General features: G+C 46.4%; 4 protein-coding genes across 9 annotated transcripts; 1 reads left to right on the top strand and 3 right to left on the bottom strand.

Moving 5' to 3' along the window:
* Window positions 1-743: 743 nt before the first annotated feature.
* On the top strand, window positions 744-2,101 carry LOC132073759 (histone H2B 1/2/3/4/6). The gene is made up of 2 exons (XM_059472987.1): window positions 744-764; window positions 1,302-2,101. Exon 2 carries the CDS (start codon window positions 1,643-1,645, stop codon window positions 2,021-2,023), a length of 381 nt encoding a protein of 126 aa, XP_059328970.1. The 5' UTR covers window positions 744-764; window positions 1,302-1,642; the 3' UTR covers window positions 2,024-2,101.
* Window positions 2,102-3,401: 1,300 nt separating this feature from the next.
* LOC132073406 (histone H1) lies at window positions 3,402-4,445 on the bottom strand. The gene has a single exon (XM_059472456.1). It carries the CDS (start codon window positions 4,121-4,123, stop codon window positions 3,467-3,469), a length of 657 nt encoding a protein of 218 aa, XP_059328439.1. The 5' UTR covers window positions 4,124-4,445; the 3' UTR covers window positions 3,402-3,466.
* Window positions 4,446-5,692: 1,247 nt separating this feature from the next.
* Window positions 5,693-6,686, bottom strand: LOC132073684 (histone H2A). Its single transcript, XM_059472886.1, has one exon. The coding sequence runs from the start codon at window positions 6,657-6,659 to the stop codon at window positions 6,270-6,272; it is 390 nt and encodes a 129-aa protein (XP_059328869.1). The 5' UTR covers window positions 6,660-6,686; the 3' UTR covers window positions 5,693-6,269.
* A 1,382-nt stretch (window positions 6,687-8,068) lies between these two features.
* Window positions 8,069-18,748, bottom strand: WBP11 (WW domain binding protein 11). 6 transcript variants are annotated; one of them, XM_059473050.1, is made up of 13 exons: window positions 18,626-18,723; window positions 17,944-18,090; window positions 17,473-17,590; window positions 16,638-16,669; window positions 15,934-16,027; window positions 15,350-15,546; window positions 14,369-14,502; window positions 13,418-13,617; window positions 12,435-12,629; window positions 11,853-11,954; window positions 10,640-10,954; window positions 9,857-10,039; window positions 8,069-9,158 (listed from the first exon to the last, which is right to left on the bottom strand). In XM_059473050.1, exons 3-13 carry the CDS (start codon window positions 17,534-17,536, stop codon window positions 8,725-8,727), a joined length of 1,950 nt encoding a protein of 649 aa, XP_059329033.1. In that variant the 5' UTR covers window positions 17,537-17,590; window positions 17,944-18,090; window positions 18,626-18,723; the 3' UTR covers window positions 8,069-8,724. The 6 variants fall into 6 exon arrangements, with proteins under 6 accessions (XP_059329033.1, XP_059329036.1, XP_059329030.1 ...); XM_059473053.1 differs by having other exon boundaries at window positions 17,473-17,556; XM_059473047.1 differs by having other exon boundaries at window positions 17,473-17,552.
* Between the last annotated feature and the right edge of the window lie 2,102 nt (window positions 18,749-20,850).

Genomic DNA, 20,850 nt, shown 5'->3' with positions numbered 1-20,850 from the left:
TAGAATAGAAAACTTGCAGCTACAGGTGACAAAGTATGGAGCAAATCATGCAATTATGCCTAAAATTTCAGTCTCAACAACTGAAAGATCTACAATAGCTGCCCACAGCCTTGCAACCCAGCTTCTCAAATGTGATTCTAAGGTTCCTCATGCACTTTAAAATTTTCCCAAATAATCCCAACCACAAGACAGATGTGTCTCATCATCATCAGTAAATTTGCAATTTTCCTTATTGCTATGTGCTGTCTCCTCTTGATGGCCAAGTTGTTCTTTACCTTTTCCTGGGACTTCTTGGTTCCTTTCTCTGTGTTCCCCATAGAAAATTACACCACATTAAAATAAAGTTATGTTCAGAAATTAATCTAAATCTCCAGCAAAGATGCCTGTTGTGGATGAGAGGCAGCAGGGCTGTGGAGAGAGGGCAGGTATTAAAGCAGAGCAGCGAGATAACCAAGGCAGAATTGAGCTGCTCTTTTCAACACTGCTTTGCCTCCACAGTTTAGGAGATATGAATAGCAGAAGCACTTTCAAGTAAGCCTTTCTCACTGGGAAGGAAAAATATTCCACCCTTTCTTTGTCTGCTTCCCTTCAGACTCCACTACTTTGCAAACAGACCGGAGATCTTTGTGGATCTGTGCTTCTGCTCAGCACGGTAAAATGGAAAAGAGAGCAGAAGCAAGACCAGCTTGCTAAGATCTCTTTTTTCCCTTGTCCCCGACAGGTGGCATGAGCCTACACAAGAAACCTTTCTCCTCTGATACCAGGTAAGTCCATTCTTTGAACAGTCCTTAAAGTTTCCAAAAGGAAATAAAATCATATTTTCCTCTTGCACAATGAATTCATATTAACAAGAAAACAGCTTGATTTTCTGGTTTGTGATAATTTCCAACTACAGAATAAAATCCACATCTAATTTTTAGGGTTATCATGGTTTTGGCTTAAACACATACTTCCAATACTTATTCCATCTGAGAAGAAATCCAATCATTTAATGTTACAAATTAAATCACCACTTCCATCTCATTTAAATTGATGAAAAAGAAACCACACTCTATGGGCCAAAAGGATTAGTTCTAAACACGATTAACAGTGCTTGTATTCCAGACTCCATATCTTTCCTTGCATCTGTTGCATCATTTTCCCTTTTACATTTATGCCGTGGCTGTTACAGATTGTTCTATGAAGATATGCTCCTTCTTGTAGAAAAAAAAAAAAAAAAAAAGAAAAAAGGAAGAAAAAAAAAACAGTAGCAGAACCCTCACAAGTTGTTTGTTTCTGGGTTTGCTTTTTTCTTTCCTCAGAAATGCCCTTAAGGAAGTTTTGCTGCTCCGAACCCGCCGGGTGCTGGGGGGGACCCCGGGCCGGGGAGAGGCCGCGCCGCAGCGGAGCTTCGGCACCAGGGCTGGATTGAGAGAGCTCATTCTGATTGGCTGATAGTATTCGAATCAACGACCAATCCTAGCGTGGTGTTTAAAAAGTACCAATAGCAGAGCACCTCGGTCTGCGAATGACGTCACTACGGAAGTTGTCCAATGGAAGTGCTGCTTTCTGATACCAGCAATTTGCATAAGGGCCCTATAAATACAGCAGTAATCGCATTATCCGGCATATCGCTGTGACCGCGCAGTCAGGGAGAGCAGCCATGCCCGAGCCGGCCAAGTCCGCCCCCGCGCCCAAGAAGGGCTCCAAGAAGGCGGTGACCAAGACGCAGAAGAAGGGCGACAAGAAGCGCAAGAAGAGCCGCAAGGAGAGCTACTCCATCTACGTGTACAAGGTGCTGAAGCAGGTGCACCCCGACACGGGCATCTCGTCCAAGGCCATGGGCATCATGAACTCCTTCGTCAACGACATCTTCGAGCGCATCGCGGGCGAGGCCTCGCGCCTGGCGCACTACAACAAGCGCTCCACCATCACCTCGCGGGAGATCCAGACGGCCGTGCGCCTGCTGCTGCCCGGCGAGCTGGCCAAGCACGCCGTGTCCGAGGGCACCAAGGCCGTCACCAAGTACACCAGCTCCAAGTAGGGCGCCTCGGACCGTCAATTTTAACCCAAAGGCTCTTTTAAGAGCCACCAATTTTTTCAATAAAAGAGCTGAATCAATGATTTTAGTGGGGAGGTATGTAAATAGCTTAACATTTGCACGTTAATTTTAGATCACTTGGTGTTCTAGCAAGTTTAAATGTACCTACTAATATTTTTAGAAAGTATCTTGTTTATGCGCGGTATATCAACTTGTTCACAACCTCTAATCCGGTTCCTTCTCAAAAGGGACTAAAAAGCAGCAACAACTTGTCCAATTCCAAGTCCCGCGGAGAAGGTGAAATTGGTAAATTTTCTAAGGGTTAAATGCCTTTTACGCAAAACACGTAGCACATACTCCAAATGCACTAAAGCAGTAAAATAAAAAAGGTTTTTTTTCTGTCTTGGTGGCTTAATTTAGAGGGGGGGTCTGTACACGTAGTAGGATTAGATATTTCAACTGCGGCGTTTCGGGCTTAAAACACCCATGGCCCCAGAGTCACGCAGGAGATAACTGCCGAGAAAAGGGCTCTCAGTGATTTACTGCAGGATTTAGAGGGAGCCGGGGAGAACCGGAGCGTGGGGCGCAGCCCTTCCTGCCCCGCCGCGGCACCGGGGCCCCGCTGCAGCTGCCGCCGGACGGGGCCGTGGCACGGCCCGCACGTTCCCGTCCGTGCTCTGATCCCCGGCCCGCCTTACCCAGCCCCCCGGCTCGGAGGGAGGGAGGGAGGGAGGGAAGGGAGGGAGGGAGGGAGGGAGGGAAGGAGGGAGGGAGGGAGGGAAGGGAGGAGGGAGGGAGGAAGGGAGGGGAGGGAGGAGGGAAGGGAGGGAGGGAGGGAGGGAAGGAGGGAGGGAGGGAGGGAGGGAGGGAGGGAGGGAGGGAGGGAGGGAGGGAGGGAGGGAGGGAGGGAGGGAGGGAGGGAGGGAGGGGAGGGAGGGAGGGAGGGAGGGAGGGCCGATGCGCGGCTCCGCGCGTCACCGTCCGGCCGGGCTGGGGCCGCGGGGGGGTCGGGCCCCGGAGGGCGGAGCGGCGGGAAGGCGGCGCGGGCCCAATCGCGGCCCAGGGCGGCACTTTCAAACGGCCCCGGGCACCGGAGCAAAGGGCGCTCGCCGCTCCGCCGACACCACCTCCCTCGGCTCCGGGCGGCGCCGGTCAATGGGCAGGGGCGGGGCGGGCACAGCTGTTATCGCAGCGTTCCCAAACGCACCCAGGGACACGCTGCCTTGCAAAGGGAGCCCAATCTCCCACGCAGGCGCTGAGGAGCGCACTCGTACCCAAAATCTGAACTTTATTAACGCCCTGTGAACTCCCACCGAAATCTGTGACTGATTCGGGGCTGTTGATGTAGCACCATAGTGTTTCAGCTCTTTTTGAGATTAAGTGGGTGGCTCTTAAAAGAGCCTTTGGGTTTATTTAGATGAGCAGACTCAATTTCTCTCAGGCACCTTACTTCTTTTTGGGCGCCGCCTTCTTCGCCTTGGCCGCTTTGGGTTTGGCTGCCTTGGGCTTGGCCGCTTTGGGCTTCACGGCCTTTGCCTTGGCCGGGCTCTTGGCCGCCTTCTTGGGGCGCCCGGCCTTGGCGGCTTTCTTGGGGCTCTTGGCCGCTTTCTTGGCCGCTGCAGCCGCCGGCTTCTTCGCCTTCTTGGGGCTCTTCTTCACCGCTGCCGCTTTCTTGGGCTTCTTGGCGGCGCTGGCGGGCTTCTTGGCCGCCGGCTTCTTAGGCTTGGCTGCGGGCTTCTTCTTGGTCGCTTTTTCTTTTGTCTCCCCCGGCTTCTTATTCAGCTTGAAGGAGCCGGAGGCGCCGGTGCCCTTGGTCTGCACCAGGGTGCCCTTGCTGACGAGGCTCTTGAGCCCCAGCTTGATGCGGCTGTTGTTCTTCTCCACATCGTAGCCGCCGGCGGCCAGCGCCTTCTTGAGCGCGGCGAGCGAGAGCCCCTTGCGCTCCTTGGAGGCGGACACGGCCTTGGTGATCAGCTCGGTGACGCTGGGCCCCGCGGGCTTGCGGGCCTTGGAGCCGCTCGCCGCCTTCTTCGGCTTCTTGGCGGCGGCCTTGGCGGCGGGCGCGGAGACAGCGGGAGCGGCGACGGGCGCGGTCTCGGACATGGTGCCGGCCGGGTCCGGAGCCGGGCAGAGCACTGGGCCTGCAGCGAGTCGGCGGCCTGGCTTTTATAGAGCGAGGCGCGCGCTGATTGGTGCGCTGCAGGGCCCGCCCCGGCGGCCGGCTGGAAGGTGCCTTCGCCCCGCTCGGTTTGTGTTTCTTAGGAGCCCAAAAGGGCCCTTTTTAGCGGAAATTCCGCCACCGACCCCCCCCCGGTTCGCGGCGGCGTGGAGAAGAAAGACTCTTGCTCCCCTCGGCCGAGTTTCCTTTCGAAGAGGCAATGGGTGAGCTAAAAAAGAGGCGATAAACACCGAGTCCTGGACCTGAACAGACCTCGGGAGACAGAAACTTTTGTTTTTCCTTCTAAATAAAATCCGCGATGTGGGGAACCAGATTTCCAAAGTAATTAATTAACGTTCTTTAAAGGGTCTTCTCTTAATCTGAACTGAAAAGGAGGGATTTAGATCGATATTTTAGTCGCAATTTGATTTCAAAGAGGAGTAAGTAACACAGGCTCATCCTGAGCACTGAATATGGATTAGAAATTAGCTCCTTTGTCCAAAACCATTTACCTCTTTCAAAATAATGAAGAGAAATTAAATTGGTGTGTTATGCAGCAAGGCAAGGAGCGGGTTAAAGTCCCGTGAAGGGCTTTTTGTCCTACCGAAGGAGGTGACTTTTTACAGCACAGCAGTTTGTGCTGTGTTGCTCAGTGCACACAATGCAGACATGGTTCCCTCGTCCTCTGCCACAGAAATACTCACTTTCTTAATAATTTAGGTGACATAAAAACTTAACACGGCCAATTTTTGTTAATAATAATAACCAGTGGCCTCTCATTTCATAGTATGTCAGTGTTTTTATTTTGATACAGCTGGATTGGCAAAAATCTGAGTCATCATTGTTTAAGGAGACACTGCTGCTGCTGATTTTGCCATTACTTGAACAAATTAAAACTTGCTCCAGTGATCAGTCAGGATTCCTCTTTCACAGCAATTTCCTAAATATTCCATTTTCTTACTGTCCAGTGATTGCTCCCTACACTGGAATTGATGCTAAAAATGGCGTGTCTTGATGGATCTGCTGCACTGGAGCAGCTGGCTGCTAAGCAAGAGGGGGGACACTCTTTAGAAGCTCTTTTCCAAGACCAAGCTTCAATTAAAAATAAATGCACTTTGTTTTTCAGAGTACAAAGCATAAAAAGAAGTATTCTATGACATGTTTATTAATGCCTATAACCCATTGTTTTGACAAAGGCCTGTAACCTCCTTTTTACCTCTTGATATTGTAACTGTTGGTGATACTAAAATTCTGGACAATGTTATGATTAATGTAACTTATGTTTTCAAATGGATAATTATTAAAATATGTTTTTTGACCAATAATAGCAGATTTTATGTTTCTATTTCAGCATATTTATGGTTTATATTTAGCATTATGTAGAAGATGGAATCAAAACTGGCAACAGTCCCTTTCACCTCAGATTGCCTGGGTGTTGTGATGAATGATTATTCTCAAACTGCTTCAGATTTGAGGCAGAAAATGGGCTCAGCAGCTCAAAGATTTTTAATGAGAAATAAGGATAAGTAACTCAGAATGCCTTTTAATACAAAACAACAACAAAACTAAACCAATAAAAAAAAAAAGAAAAACAACAAACCAAGAAAACCAAAAAACTTCCAACAATATCTGTAGGTCTAAAAGTTGTTCAGAGGGGACAGGGCTGTTTTTAAATACATCAGTGAATTACCTGAACTTCACAGAGGGCCGAGCTGATAAAAGGAGAGGCCTGATGGGGGTGGAGGTTCTTTCCTACAATCTTAACAAACTTTAATTAACACGAAGTGATTTATTTTACTACACAGTAGATTTCACAAAGTTTTGATCATCATTTAAGAGCTAAGATGCAAAGTATTTAGGGCGGTTTGGTTTTGGATTTTTTCCAAGAGCTAAGATTAAAAGGATTTGGGGTGTTTTAGGGGGATTGTTCATTTTAGTTACATTTTAGGTTTTCTGAGAAAGGGGAGGGGGAAGGGAAGTGTTTAGTTTGGTTTTTTTACTAGGATGTACAGCTCCTTTTATGAGGAAGTGGTGGCTCTGAAAAGAGCCTTTGGGTTACTTTTGAGGTTGGGAGCGCTCCTCGGACTTTTTTCACTTGCTTTTCGCCTTGTGGCTGTCGGTCTTCTTGGGCAGCAGCACGGCCTGGATGTTGGGCAGCACGCCGCCCTGCGCGATCGTCACCTTGCCCAGCAGCTTGTTGAGCTCCTCGTCGTTGCGGATGGCGAGCTGCAGGTGGCGGGGGATGATGCGCGTCTTCTTGTTGTCGCGGGCCGCGTTGCCCGCCAGCTCCAGGATCTCGGCCGTCAGGTACTCCAGCACGGCCGCCAGGTACACCGGCGCGCCCGCGCCCACGCGCTCCGCGTAGTTGCCCTTGCGCAGCAGCCGGTGCACGCGGCCCACGGGGAACTGCAGCCCGGCCCGCGACGAGCGCGACTTGGCCTTGGCCCGCGCCTTGCCGCCCTGCTTCCCGCGACCCGACATGGCTCCCGCTCCGACGCCGCCGCACGAACCGACTGACGCAGTCACGTGCCTCCGCGCCCCGTGAGCGGTCGGTTTTATAGCTCCTGCGCGCGCCCCGCCGGCTCGCTGATTGGACGCGGCGCGCTCCGGCTCGTTCCGACCAATGGCGCCGCGGATCCAAATTCGACCAATGGGAGCCGCCGGCGGCCGCTCCCGCGGTGCCGCCCCCGCTGCCGGTCCCGGCCCCGCTCCGGGAGCGAGGGCAGCGCCGGGGAAACGGCTCCGCCCGGCCGGCCCGGGAGAGCGCGAGAGCACAGCCCGGCCGGCCGGGCGGAGCACAGCAGCCTCCCCAGAACCCCGCTCAATGCCATGGTTGCCGGTTCAGAAATAATCCTGTATTTTAAACCTGCAGGGCTACTTTAAAAATGTGTTACTGCTATGATAAAAGAGAAGCTTTACTTTCAGTAGGAGCATTTATACCCCAGCACTACTGATAGGTGTATAAACTAAGCAGGAAGACATAATACACGTTTCTCTGATTCTAGAGACAAATTACTTCAGTATTGCTGCAATCACTCACATTGGTGTTTTCAAACTGAATTATCTGACTTCAAGATGAATTTTCTCAACTTTGGTAAACATAACTGATGTCATCAGCTAACTTCCACAACAGAAGTTGCTTAATAAACAAAGAATTTCGTGTTTCAAGGATTGTGTAGTTACATCACACAATATGCATTAGGTGGGTGGGCTCATGTAAATTTTATGTTCTCGGTACAGAGAACTGCCGTGCAACCATTTTTGATTATGTCCAGAATTTGTGAAATTTGTGAAAACAGATTCAAAGTTTTCAAGTGTAAATTTGGTTAGCTAATGACTTTGTCTTCTTTAAGAAGATTTAACCTCAAAACATGGTGCATTCAGCAAAACCTGAAATGTAGAGCAAACTAAACATATTGTCTGAGCTATCTGCTAGTCTGCTATCCTAATATTAGCCACAACTAAAATTATGTCAATCTTTTAACATTAAAATTGTTTACTAATTTTTACTTAAGGTAGCCTGTCCATGATGCACCCAACAGTTATCTGAGGCTTGATATGAAGCAAACCTCCCAGAGTGTATAAAATGAATTGTTTTGTAATTATGAGTAGTGTATCAGGATTTCAGCTTTTACTACCTACCAATAAAGATTTTATAAGAGTATCATCTCCATATCCAGGGATATGTGTATTAAAAGGGATGTTTAGGAACTTAGGAACATAGCAGAAGCTTAGTAGGAAAAAGTAAGTAAGTATATGTTATTAATAATGTGATTATTACTTTTCTGAGGTTCTGAATGACTCTATCATCTTCCAAGGCGAGCTAAGAACCCTCCCCCCTCCCTCTCCACCTGCATGTTAGTTTCTCACAAATCACAGGGAAAGTGGTATTTTGATACACTGAACATTTATTGTCTTTCACAAGACAAAATGAAGTTTCCCCAGCCAACAAAATCCCATCAAGATGACCATAAAGGGGATAGGATGCAAAACTCCAGTGTACAGTATACGCAACAAATGACCTCCCTGACTACCCTGGAAGAAAGATGATTGATCAACCTCACTGCAACTAAAAACATGATTATAAAATATTTACAGAAAAAAAAAAAAGTACAGAAAATAAAAACTGGACAACCATTTGTGTATGAAACGCTGCTAACACTTTTCTGGCTCGTTAAAAACCTGTTCCACTACCCTCACCAGAGCACTCAGGCTGTGTAAGGATTTTGGGGATTTTGGCAGGGAATAGTCACCCCCGTCCCCAGAGTATCATTATCTCCCTCTAAGGAAGGGGGAGGACTTGAGGGGAGCAGCATCGCCTCCTTTACTGCAATCTCCTTTCCCCAGGTGGACGTGGTGGCTCTGAAAGGAGGTGCCCAGGCACACCTCAGCTGCAGCGGTCTCTGCTCACAGCACACTGGCAAGTTAACCTGTGGGTAGGGAACTATTTCCAGTCATGCCCTTTCGTTGCTTGCAGGAGGACTTTCCCTTCTTCTCCCTCCACAGTGTTCAGAGGGGCAGGAAAGCTGACCAGGACTAGGACAGGTCACAGGAGACCTTCCATTTCTTTCATGAAGGCTTCATACACATCATCCTTTGTCTGTACAGAGATAGGGGCAGACGCGCCAGCCTTAGGGGCAGCTTTGGTTAAGGGCAGGGCAGGCTCATCCTCCTGCTTCCTCTGGGATGCGGCGGCAGCGCCTTTGTTCTCGCGGCGCACGCGCAGCGCGGTGGGCACGAAGCGCGTGATCTCCGCCTTGGGGTTGGTGATCTGCGGCTTGGCGCTGATGGTGGCCGTGGCCTTCTTCTCGATGGTGGCAGCGCTGGTGTCGTCCGCCTTGGGCCGCTGGATCAGGCTGGGCGGGGCGCTCAGCACCCCAGGGTTTGGAATGGGAGCTGGTGGGAACAGCCCGGGTGGGGCAGGTCCTAAGGGAGGCACCAGGGGCGGCCGTAACATGCCTGGGCGAGGAGGAGGGATACCTGGAAGACGAAAGCGAGAGCTGTCTCCACATCTGGGAATTTCAAAATATTTGAGGAAAAAAGCGCACAGGCTCAGAATGCCAAGAACAAAAAGCAAAATGAAATAATCCCCAACAAGATGCAGCAGCACTGGTTTAAAAAAAAAAAAGGTTTTCAAATCTGCACTAAGCGCCAGGTTGAAAATGCTTCTCCTCAGGCTCTGAAAGCCACAGGAGCTTTTTATCATTCCCTTTTAAATCTGAATTTTAAATTTAAAAATTTAATTTTTTTTAATCACTCCCTTTTAAATTTAAAGTTATAATCTGAGAATAAAGTTTCTTGACAATCCATCCCACTGGAATTTCAGAGTCATCAGAAATGTCTGACCCAGGCACAAAAAATAAATATTCAGATCCCCAATTTATTTAGTGGAGTGCCATTACAGCACTCAGATGCTTTTCAGAAAGAGTCCAGCAGAGTAAAAATCTAAACTCTGAAATTCCCTTTTTTTTCAGGGCAGATTTTTTGCTACCAAACTATGCACAGCACTTCCGTGTTACTGCACAGAACAATGTAATAGCACACGGCACAATGCAGCCCCAGCCAGGAACAAAGGCAAACTGCCAGCCAATTATGCCTCACTGGCTGGATCACCACAGCCAAGACTGTGAAAAGAAAGCAAAAAGAGACCTGGCACTGAGACACACAGAACCCCTTACCTGGGGGGGCAGGAGGGGGCAGACGAGGAGGAGGGCCACGTGGAGGAGGACCTGGGGGCAGGCCTGGTGGGGGGCCTGGGGGAGGACCAGGCGGTCGCCCCGGGGGAGGACCAGGTGGCAGCAGCCGAGGCAAAGGCCCACGCAACCCCGGTAACCCTGGAGGCCTCAGGAACGGAGGAGCTCCTGAAAGCGTTCATGTAACAAACAAGAAATTTAATTCACAGTTAAAAATATGTCCCAGCAACTTTCTCGTCAGCTAAGGATAAAGATCTTCAACATACCAATGAAAGCTGTATTACCTAGCTGCCAGATTAAATAGAATTTCTAAAAATCTCAAGGAGAGGCAGCAGTTACACTGTTAAAGCATCTTTATGAAGGCAAAGTGTATAATAGAAAAAGGGTTCCTCCCCATACAATTAAGTTGTAACAGCTTCTGAGCTGAGTTTGTTAGAATTTAAATAGCTATAAACCTTTTTCTGTGGCATTTGATTTTTCTTTTTTGCTAAGGAACTTTTGCTCTTTTACTCCACTTCGTACACTGGCTCTGCTGCTGTCTGCCAGTGTTGGCTCTAACAAAGACAACCATCAGGAAGGCTACAGCTACAGGAGCCTGACGCCTCAAAAGCAAGGTACAGCAACAATGATGCAGACTATGACAGCCAGGTCTCACTAAGTGGCTACATATACTCCACCTGCAACCCACTGTGCAGCTTCCAGAGTCCCACACTGACAGCACTGCCTGAGAGCCTGCACCCCTCAGAGCAGGGCAAACCAAGCACTCACCGGGTGGAGGGCCAGGAGGAAGGCCGGTGGGTGGGCCTGGGGGCCTCAGTGGAGGGGCTGGAGGTGGTCCCAGAGGAGGAGGCCCAGGCATGGGAGGTGCCTGTATCTGAGCTGGAGGCACAGCCTGGGCACTCTGCTGCTGCTGCTGCGCCTGGGAAGTCGCAGTGGATGACCCGGTCTCTGCAAGTGCCTCCTCACTGAGCTGTTGCTGCTGCTGTTGCTGTGATGTCTCTTCAGACTCTGAGTCCTCTTCCTCCTCCTCCTCTTCTTCTGAATATTCTTCCACCTCTCTCCCTTCTTCTGGAATTTCCTGGCCTAGATATGGAGATGATACCCTTACAAAATCTGTCTACGCATAACATCTTTGTGAACATCAGAGAAAACTGAGTACACAGAATTAAATAAAAAGAAGCAAGAGAAAAATAAACCTTCAAAGGGAAGAAATCTGACCACTTTTTATTGGTAAACATAAAATGAAAACAAATAAAAATAATAACAGAAAAATCGTTGCTGCTCTAGAGAGATCTCTGACAACAAGAGTTATGTGTTCCTCTGGGACCTGAAACTTGTACTACCAGCCCAAAGTTCTGCTATTTAATCTCTGCCTTAAAGGAGTTTGTGGGGAGGCGAGGCAATAGGGGGTTGGGGACACAACGCCACAATAAACAAAATCCCCATGTCCAAGAAACTCCTGCACCTTTGAAAGATACTGGAGTTTCTTTTTAAAACAAAGTTTGTTTTATTGGTTAACTTATCTCAGCAGAAGGGTATTTTTAAGGAGTACAAATCTTACAGGTTACATGCTGAGCACATACACAATGTTACCCTTTCTCTTTCAGAAAGAGATTTGTACTTCATTTGAACAACTGTTTAAAAGCTAATCGAGAAAAGGCTTAGAAGAAAAAAAAAAGTAAATTGCTACTCTTCATTTCAACTCTGCTATGCAAAACACACACATTACTTGAAAATAAATTTTAAAAAAACTTACAAAACCAAAAAAAATCCAAACAAACAAAAGAAAAAAAGAACAAAACCCAAACTATAACTCAAATACCTAATGAGAGCTGATACTCTCAGCAGAGGTTACATTATGACAGTAAAATATTTACTCTATAAAATAAAACTTGGGCAAAGTAAGCTGCCCACAGAAAAACTGAAACCTTAACTGGAAGCCTAAAGGCATCCCACCACATATTATATCCACCTGACTCACCTGCCATTCGTAACATCATGGCCTGGAGTGGAGTCAGTTCTTTCATGTTCTTCTTCTTCTTTCGTGACTTGCCAGGCATGTCTGCAAACCGGACACTGTGACCTGGAGAAAGCAGGGTAAGGGTGACAGGAAGTGGGGAGAAAATAAGAAAAATCAGATAGCTATGTTGATACCTGGTATGGATAGCCCATCAGTCTAACATAATGATGCTTCTTAGATTAGAGTTTGCACTGGTGTTTCTGATTGTTTCAAGTTTTGCTAACCTAGTATTCTCTACAAACAGGTCTCCCCCAAGCAAGTGAGCATATTTTATATTGAGGCGTAATTTTGCAATGATTGAGGTGAAAAATGGCTTGTGAGTTATAGGCTAACTCAACTTCTAAGAAAACAGGTTTATCTGAAAGTTGCTTTACTTCTAGATAGCCTCCTTCTGACTCATTTATTATTAAAAATCCTTTAGCTGGAATTTAGGTGAGTTAGAACATTGTTAGTTGACTAAATAAATTGCACACACACCCTCAGCTGTGTCAAGTAGTGTTTTTCTTTAGAAGTAACTCCCTGTCTTCTATTTCCCCTTCATACCTGATTTCTTTTCTTCACCACCTTCCCTCTCCTTGTCATTATCACGATGCAGGAAGTCCTCTCCTTCACTGTCTGCATCCGACCTATCGCTGTCACTGTCATCGCTGCTCTCATCGTGCTTGTCTTGATCCATATCCTCAGGGTAACCTTCATCTTCACTGGTGCTGGACATGTCATCATCATGGCCTCGCTGTCCTGCAGAAAGCAAAGTATTGGGAAATGCATCAACTCCAAATACAAAATATTCCTTCAAACCAGTGTATGTTTGCAGTCACAACATTCCCCTTAGCAAAAGCACTGACAAACTGTACTTTTTAGCACATATTTTTAAAGGATATTTTGGAAAATCTGTAAGATTTCATATTAACCTGCTAATTAATTTACACAGCAAAAAAGTGAAGGCAACTGCTACTGCAACTGATTCATCAACTTCTATTCAGCATTTACCCAACACTGAAATATTTTGATGTCTTCTGGCATTAAATAAAGCTAATTCATCTAGTCACAAAAATTTCTAAGGATGAACTGTATGAAAAATAGGACCTATGTTCTCCTAGCAAATGCACATCCAGAGCTCATTGTGGGTTTTGTTGTAGTTTTGGTTTGGGGGTGTTTATTTGATGGGTTTTTTAAATAGACGATTTCTCTGAGAGTAGGTTTTTTAATATGAACAGTGTTCCAGCACTGTTAAGGATTCATCTAAAAAAATCTAATCTGTGAAACCTAACCTAAAAAAAAAGTATCTGAGACATGCAATTAGAAGTTTCAACATTTAAAACTACAGCTGGTAGCAAAATTGCAGATATTATGAATCTATCTGAATTACCTCAGAGAGCAATCACTTAGTAAGAGTCCTTCAAATAGTGCTAACACTCATAATGCCAGAGAACATTTTGTCTGGGGCACGCCGCATTCACAGCAGGACCATCCACAGCCGAACAGAGGTCAAGGAAAACTGCAGAGAGGAACAGGGAAGCCCTCACCTGCTTCAGAACTGTAAGAAATCTCCTCCTCTCGCCTTCGAGGCGCCACGTCCAAGTTGAAGCCCACCTTGCGGCCATACATCTGCAGCACCTGAGGAGGGGGCGGCCCTGGGGGAGGGCCTGGGGGCTTCCTGCCCGGAGGTAAACGCGGAACACCGAGCCCCGGGGGAGGGAGCACAGAAATGGAGCGAACCGGTGGGCTGGAAGTATGAAAGGAAATGAGAAATGTAGGAACACAATTAAAGCAAATGTGCCTTTAGTAGAATTACTGAGCCTTCTCTCAGCACTGCTTATGCAGACTTCTAAAAAAGAAACATGAACATTTAGAAAGTACAGATTTGACACAAGGAGTTTACAACATCAAACAAAGACATGACTGAAGAAGATCAGACAAAAGCTGCTCAGAAACCAACTGAAGACAATACTCAAAAAAATCAGCTGTTGAATCCTACCGCAGAAGAAGAATGAAATAATCAGAGTTGGTAAAAACAGAAGGCTATTCAGAAAGAAATAGAAAAAAAATAGCACTAGAATGAAAAAAAAAAAAACAATCAAAACAAAACCAAGCAAACTAGGAGTTTATATGAACTATCCATATACACTGAATATGGCAGCAGGACAACAGAACACACATAGGGCAATTTAAAGGGCATTTATGTTCATAACAGTAGGGCTCCAATATGAACTGATACTACTACTACTGATCTACATTCCTGATTTGAAAAAGACAAAAGCTAAAAGGCATAATGTATTACTCAAATAAATTTAAACAAAAAGCTCTAATGGTGGGGAAAGATTAAGAAGGGCTCTGGTTAAAAGAAAGAACAATTCACTTGCATAGAATTCCCAACCTCTACAAGTCAATATTTCCTCTACTTCTACCCCTAGCTCCTCCCCCATAATATGAATGCTTTCTTTTTACTTCCCCCATAAGTTTATTTTTCCACTAACCCATAGGCTGATGTCTTCTTGAGGATAGAAGGTGGCTGAGCCCCTGGAAGGGGGATGTCCTGTATGAGGATGTTGGAGGGAGCGTGAGGCATATCTGGTAAGGGGATACTCTCCACTTCAACATGCTGAGCATTCTGAAAGGGAAGGGAGAAAATAGAAAAAGAGAATAGGCTACTTCCACAGAAGCTACTGCACAATCTCATTACTTTTTAAAGTACAGAACATATGGAACCTGCCACCACTTGTCAAATCTGCCTGTTATTAGGGTGTGTTATCTTGCAGCAGTCCATGAAAGAAATCTGGGAAAGTGTTAACAACAAAAGCCTTCAATGCAAACCAAAGAACTTGCAATGCACCCAAGAAAAGTTTTAGTATTTCAGTCAAAACTGAGTCAGGTTTTCACCTTCTTTTAGACCTTCAGTCTACGAAATGAAGAGACTGCAGGCAAGCATGGCTGTGCTTTTGTGTTTTTTAAGTATTCAAGTCAGAGACTGCTGCATGTTCTAAAGGAGAGGAAAAAAAAGAAGTCTTACAGATCCTTGCACTTGCAAAACACTATGTTCTCCAGCACGGTAGGGAGGAATATTAGAGGAAGGTTTTTAAAGGAATGCCAAAGATTTCTCATTATTTCCAGCAAGAGATTTAGCAGAAATTCATAGAAATACCAATTGCACACTCACGAGCTCGCTCTCTCTTTAATACAGAAAACAAATGTCTGATATTGTTGATTTGCAATACAAATTTCCCTTTCCTCCTTTCATTTTGAATGAGATCAGCATGTCAGAGACAAACAGTGACCTGACAACCACCATACTGTCCTCACTGAAATGCTCTAATTTGAGGTACCATGCAAATTAATATTTCATATGGGCCACGTGATGCTGAACTCACACAAATCTCCCTTCCTCTGTAACAGTCACACCTAATGAGCAAACAGAATACACTACCACAGTTACAAGACTGAGATACAGCAAGCATTACCTTGACAGCATCAAAGTACTGGCTGAGCTGTGCTCTCTTCTGCTCGTACTCCACTTCCAGCTTGCGCAGCTCCTTGTAGATGTCAGGGTTCTCCTTCTCGTAGAGACGCAAGATACGCTCAAAAGTCTCACGGAGCTTTTTGCGTTTGTCCTTCAGCACTTTTTCATTAAGTTGTGGCTGCTGTACCGGGTTAAACTCTGATCCAAGACAGCAAAACAAAAAGACAAAAATTTGCAAATTACTCTACTGCACAGCTGTGATGAATGGAACTATTTCAAAACAAATTCCAATCCCTATTTTCAGGAAATCTGCAGCCTTTTGACAATCCCCTCCTTGAATTCTACATTAGCAGCACTCACACACTACTTGATTTTCTTATCAATCATCTTCTGGGAAAAAAGTCCTCTTTGATGGCACCACAACATCTCAAATCATAATCAATCCCCAGATACACAATCCCCCCTTCTTACAGAAAAGGAAAAAAAAAAATACTCTATTTCAGTCTCTCCCATTGGCAGTCAAAACTACACTGTGCATCTCCATAAACCATGGCCTAAGTCCAGCACCTGGTACCTCTCACTCACCCATCTCATCCAACTTTTCCATGTCCCGGATAATCTGCTTCGGATCTTTCATCTTCAGCACAGCTGCTCGGACCATCATCCGCTGCTTTTTGTTCTAAGATCAGAGATCAAGCAGACAGAAAAGTTTCACAGTAGAAAGACACAAAACATCTGTTACCCCTTTTTCAGTATTTCCAGTCTGAAGAAAAAAAAAATCACACCTCAGAATGCCCTGAAAACATTCACCATGGCACTAATGAGCAGCAAATGTAGTTAAAACTTCTGGTAATTTTAATTCCACTATCTTGGTAATTGCAAATGCTACTATCATTTCTTCACTCCAACTAAGTCAAGTGCAATCAACACAACCAACTGACAAAATACATTAGACACACTAAGAAGTGTGTGACTCTTGGATGCTTGGATTTTTTTTTTTATTTGGTTTGTTGCTTGCTTCTTTGCTTTATCATTTTGGGTTTTTTTAATTTCTAAGTACTTCCAGCAACGTTTTAAAATAAATACAAGTTAAAGAATGTCTGGGGATCTTTACTCCAAACAAGACTTCTATGTTTTTTTGAACTACATGTTTGGATAGTATTTCTAAAGTAGTCAGTCTTAGGATATCAATTAAAATATCCACAGTCTATTCGTGGCCCTTTACAATCACACACACAATACACAGTATAGGAAATGCCAACTACACGATCCCTAATCTCTTTAGTTACCTTCTTTAGTTCCCTTTTCCGAGCTTCCTTCCCTACAGGGGAAAAGAAAAAGAAAGTAACAACTTGAAAGACAAAATCAAATTAATGAATAACCTTTTCTTCATCAAGACTAGGGCTGTTTCTCAACAGCTCACTCATTTTACAAAGATTTACTGCTTCCCAGTGAACGAGAAATATAGCATGAAATTGATTTCTATTTCTTGTCTTTTATACAGGAAAAAAAATGATACTACAGTCTTCATGTCTGCAGAAGCAAGGCTTTTGCTATACAAAAAAGAACAATAGGCAACCAAAGTCATAGTGATAGGTGCAATCATGAAAAGATTGCTGCACAGAAGCTGAAACAGAGTCATCAGACAACACACTTTAAAAATAAGTAGGCTTTGAGAATGCCTCTGAAATAAAGCATATCCACTGTGGGAGTCGGGATTTTCTTTATTCACTGAGCACTGATAGCACCTGGCATGTTACCAAAAATAGACAAAAAACAGTAAGACAACTCCCCCTTCTAACCAGAGCACCTGCAAAACTTGACATGTTCCTCAGATTCCTGCCTGGGACAGATTAACTCTGTCCCAGGAAGCAGCCTGCAGTTTATCCAGCAGCTAAGTACAAAGGCCTTCCAACACTGATAACCAGTGGAGACCCAAGAGGTAAATACTTGAGAGAAGCAGAAGCATGAAAGCAAGCAGCCTTCCCACACAAAACTGAGATAATACTTTTCAAATTAGAGAAACTCAGTTCTATCCTGAGGATTCTACCCTCAGAGAAAGCTTTTTACCTGCTCCTCCAGGCACTCCCCATTCCTCCCTGCTCAGCTTTCATGGATACTCACGGGCCTGATCCGTGGGATTCATAAACTTCCCACTCTTGGTGGATGATGTAGATCTCCGCCCCATTTTGATCTTTTTTCTTCTGCCTCAAAAAATGAAACTTAAAAAGGAGGGAGGGATCTGGAAAAGATAATATGGTATCAGGTCCTACACACTGGTAGCTTGAGGATGCTTGTTTCTCTTCTGTCTATCAGCAAGTTACTCCCTCAAAGAGCCCAAACACCTTTAAGGTCCTCAAACCTGACTATGAGCTCAGCACCTGTATCAAAACTGCCCTACTCCAACAAAGTACTACTATTTAACTAAGTACCTACTTATTGCTAATTTTGTAGGCCATAATTTTAAGCTAATTGATGAGTTTGTTATTATTCACATTACAACTCAAACCAAGAAGCTTTATGCTTACAGTACTGAGGGCTGCAGGGCAGGGAAAAACACATACTTTATTTTTCCAAGAGCATATCAGAGTTTACCTTGTCATTCACTCTTGTAAGTGCTCTCCAGTTTTCACCTTCCTCTGTTTCAAATGTTTCCCCATAGATCTCCTCCCTTCCTCAGACTTCTAACTGCTCATGGTATCTCTCCCCAGCCCCCATTGTATCAGCAAGTGTAGGATTATTCTGCAAAAAATTATTTCCTGTCTTTAGATATCTCTCCAGCTTACAGATGACTACATAAGTGTCCAAACCACAGCCAGGGATGTTTCTTCTCTCCATTCCCCTCCAAAACTGCTTCCCTGCCAAAGCACCGGGGTGGGTTTGGTTTTTGCTTTTGCAAGACACTATCGCTTCCTTAGGTGGGAAGCTCAGCAAACACAGGCAGGAGTTACATTTACACCTTGTATTTCCCATCTTTCTAATATTTAAAGGCTAAAGAGAAAGAAAACAAACTTCTGAAACCTCGACTTCACGTCTTCTAAGGACCCAGACTAAAGAGTTTCAACGCAACAAGTTAACGGCCGAAGATGAAAAAATTAAAGATATATAATCAAGCAATAAATTAATTATTCTTTTGGCGACAGAGGAACAGGGCAGAAAGCCCCCCCTCCTACTCCCGCCCGATGGCAGGAGGAAGAAAATGAGGCAGCGCGAATTGCCACCTCCCCCTCCTCGCCTCTCCTCTCCCCGCAGCCCAGCCCCGCCGCGCCGCTCTCACCCCTGGGCCGGCCGGGCCCGGCTCCGGCTCCCTCGGGCGGCCGCGGCCTCGCTCAGCCCCGCGCCCGCCGCCGCCGCGGCCCCGCCGCCATCTTGCACCGGCACCGAGTGGCGGCGCGGAGCCGCGCTCCGGAAGCAGCGGCCGCGGCTCGATGGTTCCGCCGCCGCTCGCTCACCCTCGGCGGCCTCAACTCTATGGTTGGGGCTGGGCAGGGGCGAGAAGGCGGGGCGGGAGCGGGGACTGGCGGAGATAGAGACAGGGATAGAGATGGCGGTAGAGATAGCGATAGAGATAGTAATAGAGACCAGCGCCCAGGCGGCCCCGGCGGGCTCTGGGAGCGGGTGGACACACGCGGCGCGGGAGGGATGCTCCCGTGCGGCCTGCGCTGGAAACAGAGCTGCGAACGCGGCCTCTGCTCCCTCACGCTCTCCAGGAGGATCCCCCAAAGTGCCCCCCGTGCCCTGAAACAAGGCAGAGCCGAGGGACGTGTGGGAAGCCGCTGCCCCTGTGTCCATAGGTGCAGAGCGCTGCGGGGGCAGGGACTGCCCACAGCCCCAGGCCCTTCCATGGTTTGTTGGGGCCCGCAGCGCTGCTTCCCTGCGAGCGGGGCTGGGACCCCTCTGTACGAAATCTGATAAAAATCTGATGCCGTCGGGCACCACAGAAGATACTCTGGTATTTGTCCCCTCCTACAGCCCCCGCTGTGGTGAACTGACGAGGCTGGTGAACACCTAGTGGGAGCTGCTTTGTGTCATCGCCAGAAGCACAATTTCTAGCAAAAGTCCACAGCATGTGAGGAACCAGGATGAAGATGCACAAAACATGAATGTGCAAACAATAAAGTATGGGTGCAGGCTTAAAGAACTAGCATGTTGGGGAGGAGATGTAGAAAGGAAATTTTTCTCTGCACAGGTGGCATCTGGGAGTAGAGGTGGTCAGATCCCTGGGCAGGATTTCTAGACTCCCTGCTCCTGGTGAGCATACAGTGCAACACAATGTTGTTATAATTTTTCAAGTAATGGAGACTCAGTTGACTAATTTGTAAGGATCATTGCAGGATGGGTAAAGGAGTATAAGCTATATATCACATTAATGCCAGCATTTACAGTATTTAGTCACAAGCTGCACAAAGTCAAAGTCAAGGAGCATCCTCCGAGCCAAGGCTTCAGGAGCTCTCAGTGCCTACAGAGCCTTGCTAACCACATGCACAGCATGGTCACCCCCACCTTGTGCCTCTTTGGCATGTTCTTTTTGTATTATTCTTGTCACCAGAAAAAAATATTCAGCTGGGCAGATTTTGGTTGCAACCATACTGTTTTTCCACGTAGGTTTGGAAGCAGCTTACACTGGTTTGGGCTGATTTGCACGTTTTTTTTTAGGCACATATATCTCAGTTTTAATTCTTAATCGTTTGTCCGGAACAACAGCTTGAGCAAAGGCAGAACACTCAAGAGGATGTGATGGAAAGCTGTGGCCATACACATCCCTGTCAGGTGCCATGCCATGTAGAGGGGGATGGCTGAATCTTTGAAGGTTAGCTGCACCCCACAAGGCTTAGGGTCTTCTGTCCTGGCAGTCCTGGGCTCAGTGGGGACAGTGGTACTGCCTCAGCCCTGACTGCTTTCTCTCAGCAGTGTCTGCTGACTTGGAGGACACTAGTCCTCTCACGTTTTTCACTTGGTACTTCTGTGACACTGAGAGGCAGCTTGAAGGAGTCTGGAGGGGAAATATCAACAGATTGGTTATGACATCTTTGGAGCTCCAAACATAAGACTATGGCCAGAGCATTAGAGAGAGCAGGAATTAAATCTGTTTTGGGGAAACCTGCTTTCCTTTAAGTCCACCAGGAAGAAGGATATACCTAGAGGCAGTTTTATAGCTCTATGTTCTTCACTGTGTACCTCACTTCCCCTGACACTGCTTAGCATTTGCATTCAAGAACGTGTGGGCAAATTGCTTGAAAAATACAACAGATTGTTTTTCTTTGACTCCACTGTTCTCATACAGCAGTGATTGGCAACCTCTCATAGAGCTGATTTTAATTCCTAGTTTAGATTGTACATTTGCACATAGAAACAGGAACCGGGAACTCCTGCCTCTCCAACACACGATTTTTGCTGTTCTGCTGACTGACAGTCTCTTGCCTCTGCAGAAGTACCTCTAAACTGAGTGCCATCTGTGTCAGGAGACAGGAGATGTTCCATCTTGGAGAAGTGATGCCTCAG

Source organism: Ammospiza nelsoni, chromosome 5 (assembly GCF_027579445.1).
Source record: "Ammospiza nelsoni isolate bAmmNel1 chromosome 5, bAmmNel1.pri, whole genome shotgun sequence".
Taxonomy (NCBI): domain Eukaryota; kingdom Metazoa; phylum Chordata; class Aves; order Passeriformes; family Passerellidae; genus Ammospiza; species Ammospiza nelsoni.
This window is presented reverse-complemented; position numbering and strand designations above follow the sequence as displayed.

Bases quoted from the DNA above. Each gene is read 5' to 3' on its own strand.
- LOC132073759 (XM_059472987.1), top strand. From the start codon at position 1,643: ATGCCCGAGCCGGCCAAGTCCGCCCCCGCGCCCAAGAAGGGCTCCAAG.
- LOC132073406 (XM_059472456.1), bottom strand. From the start codon at position 4,123: ATGTCCGAGACCGCGCCCGTCGCCGCTCCCGCTGTCTCCGCGCCCGCC.
- LOC132073684 (XM_059472886.1), bottom strand. From the start codon at position 6,659: ATGTCGGGTCGCGGGAAGCAGGGCGGCAAGGCGCGGGCCAAGGCCAAG.
- WBP11 (XM_059473047.1), bottom strand. The intron at 16,670-17,472 runs GTGAGTATCCAT...TTTCCCCTGTAG, and splicing joins GAATCCCACGGATCAGGCCC to GGAAGGAAGCTCGGAAAAGG. The intron at 16,028-16,637 runs GTAACTAAAGAG...CTCTGATCTTAG, and splicing joins GGAAAAGGGAACTAAAGAAG to AACAAAAAGCAGCGGATGAT.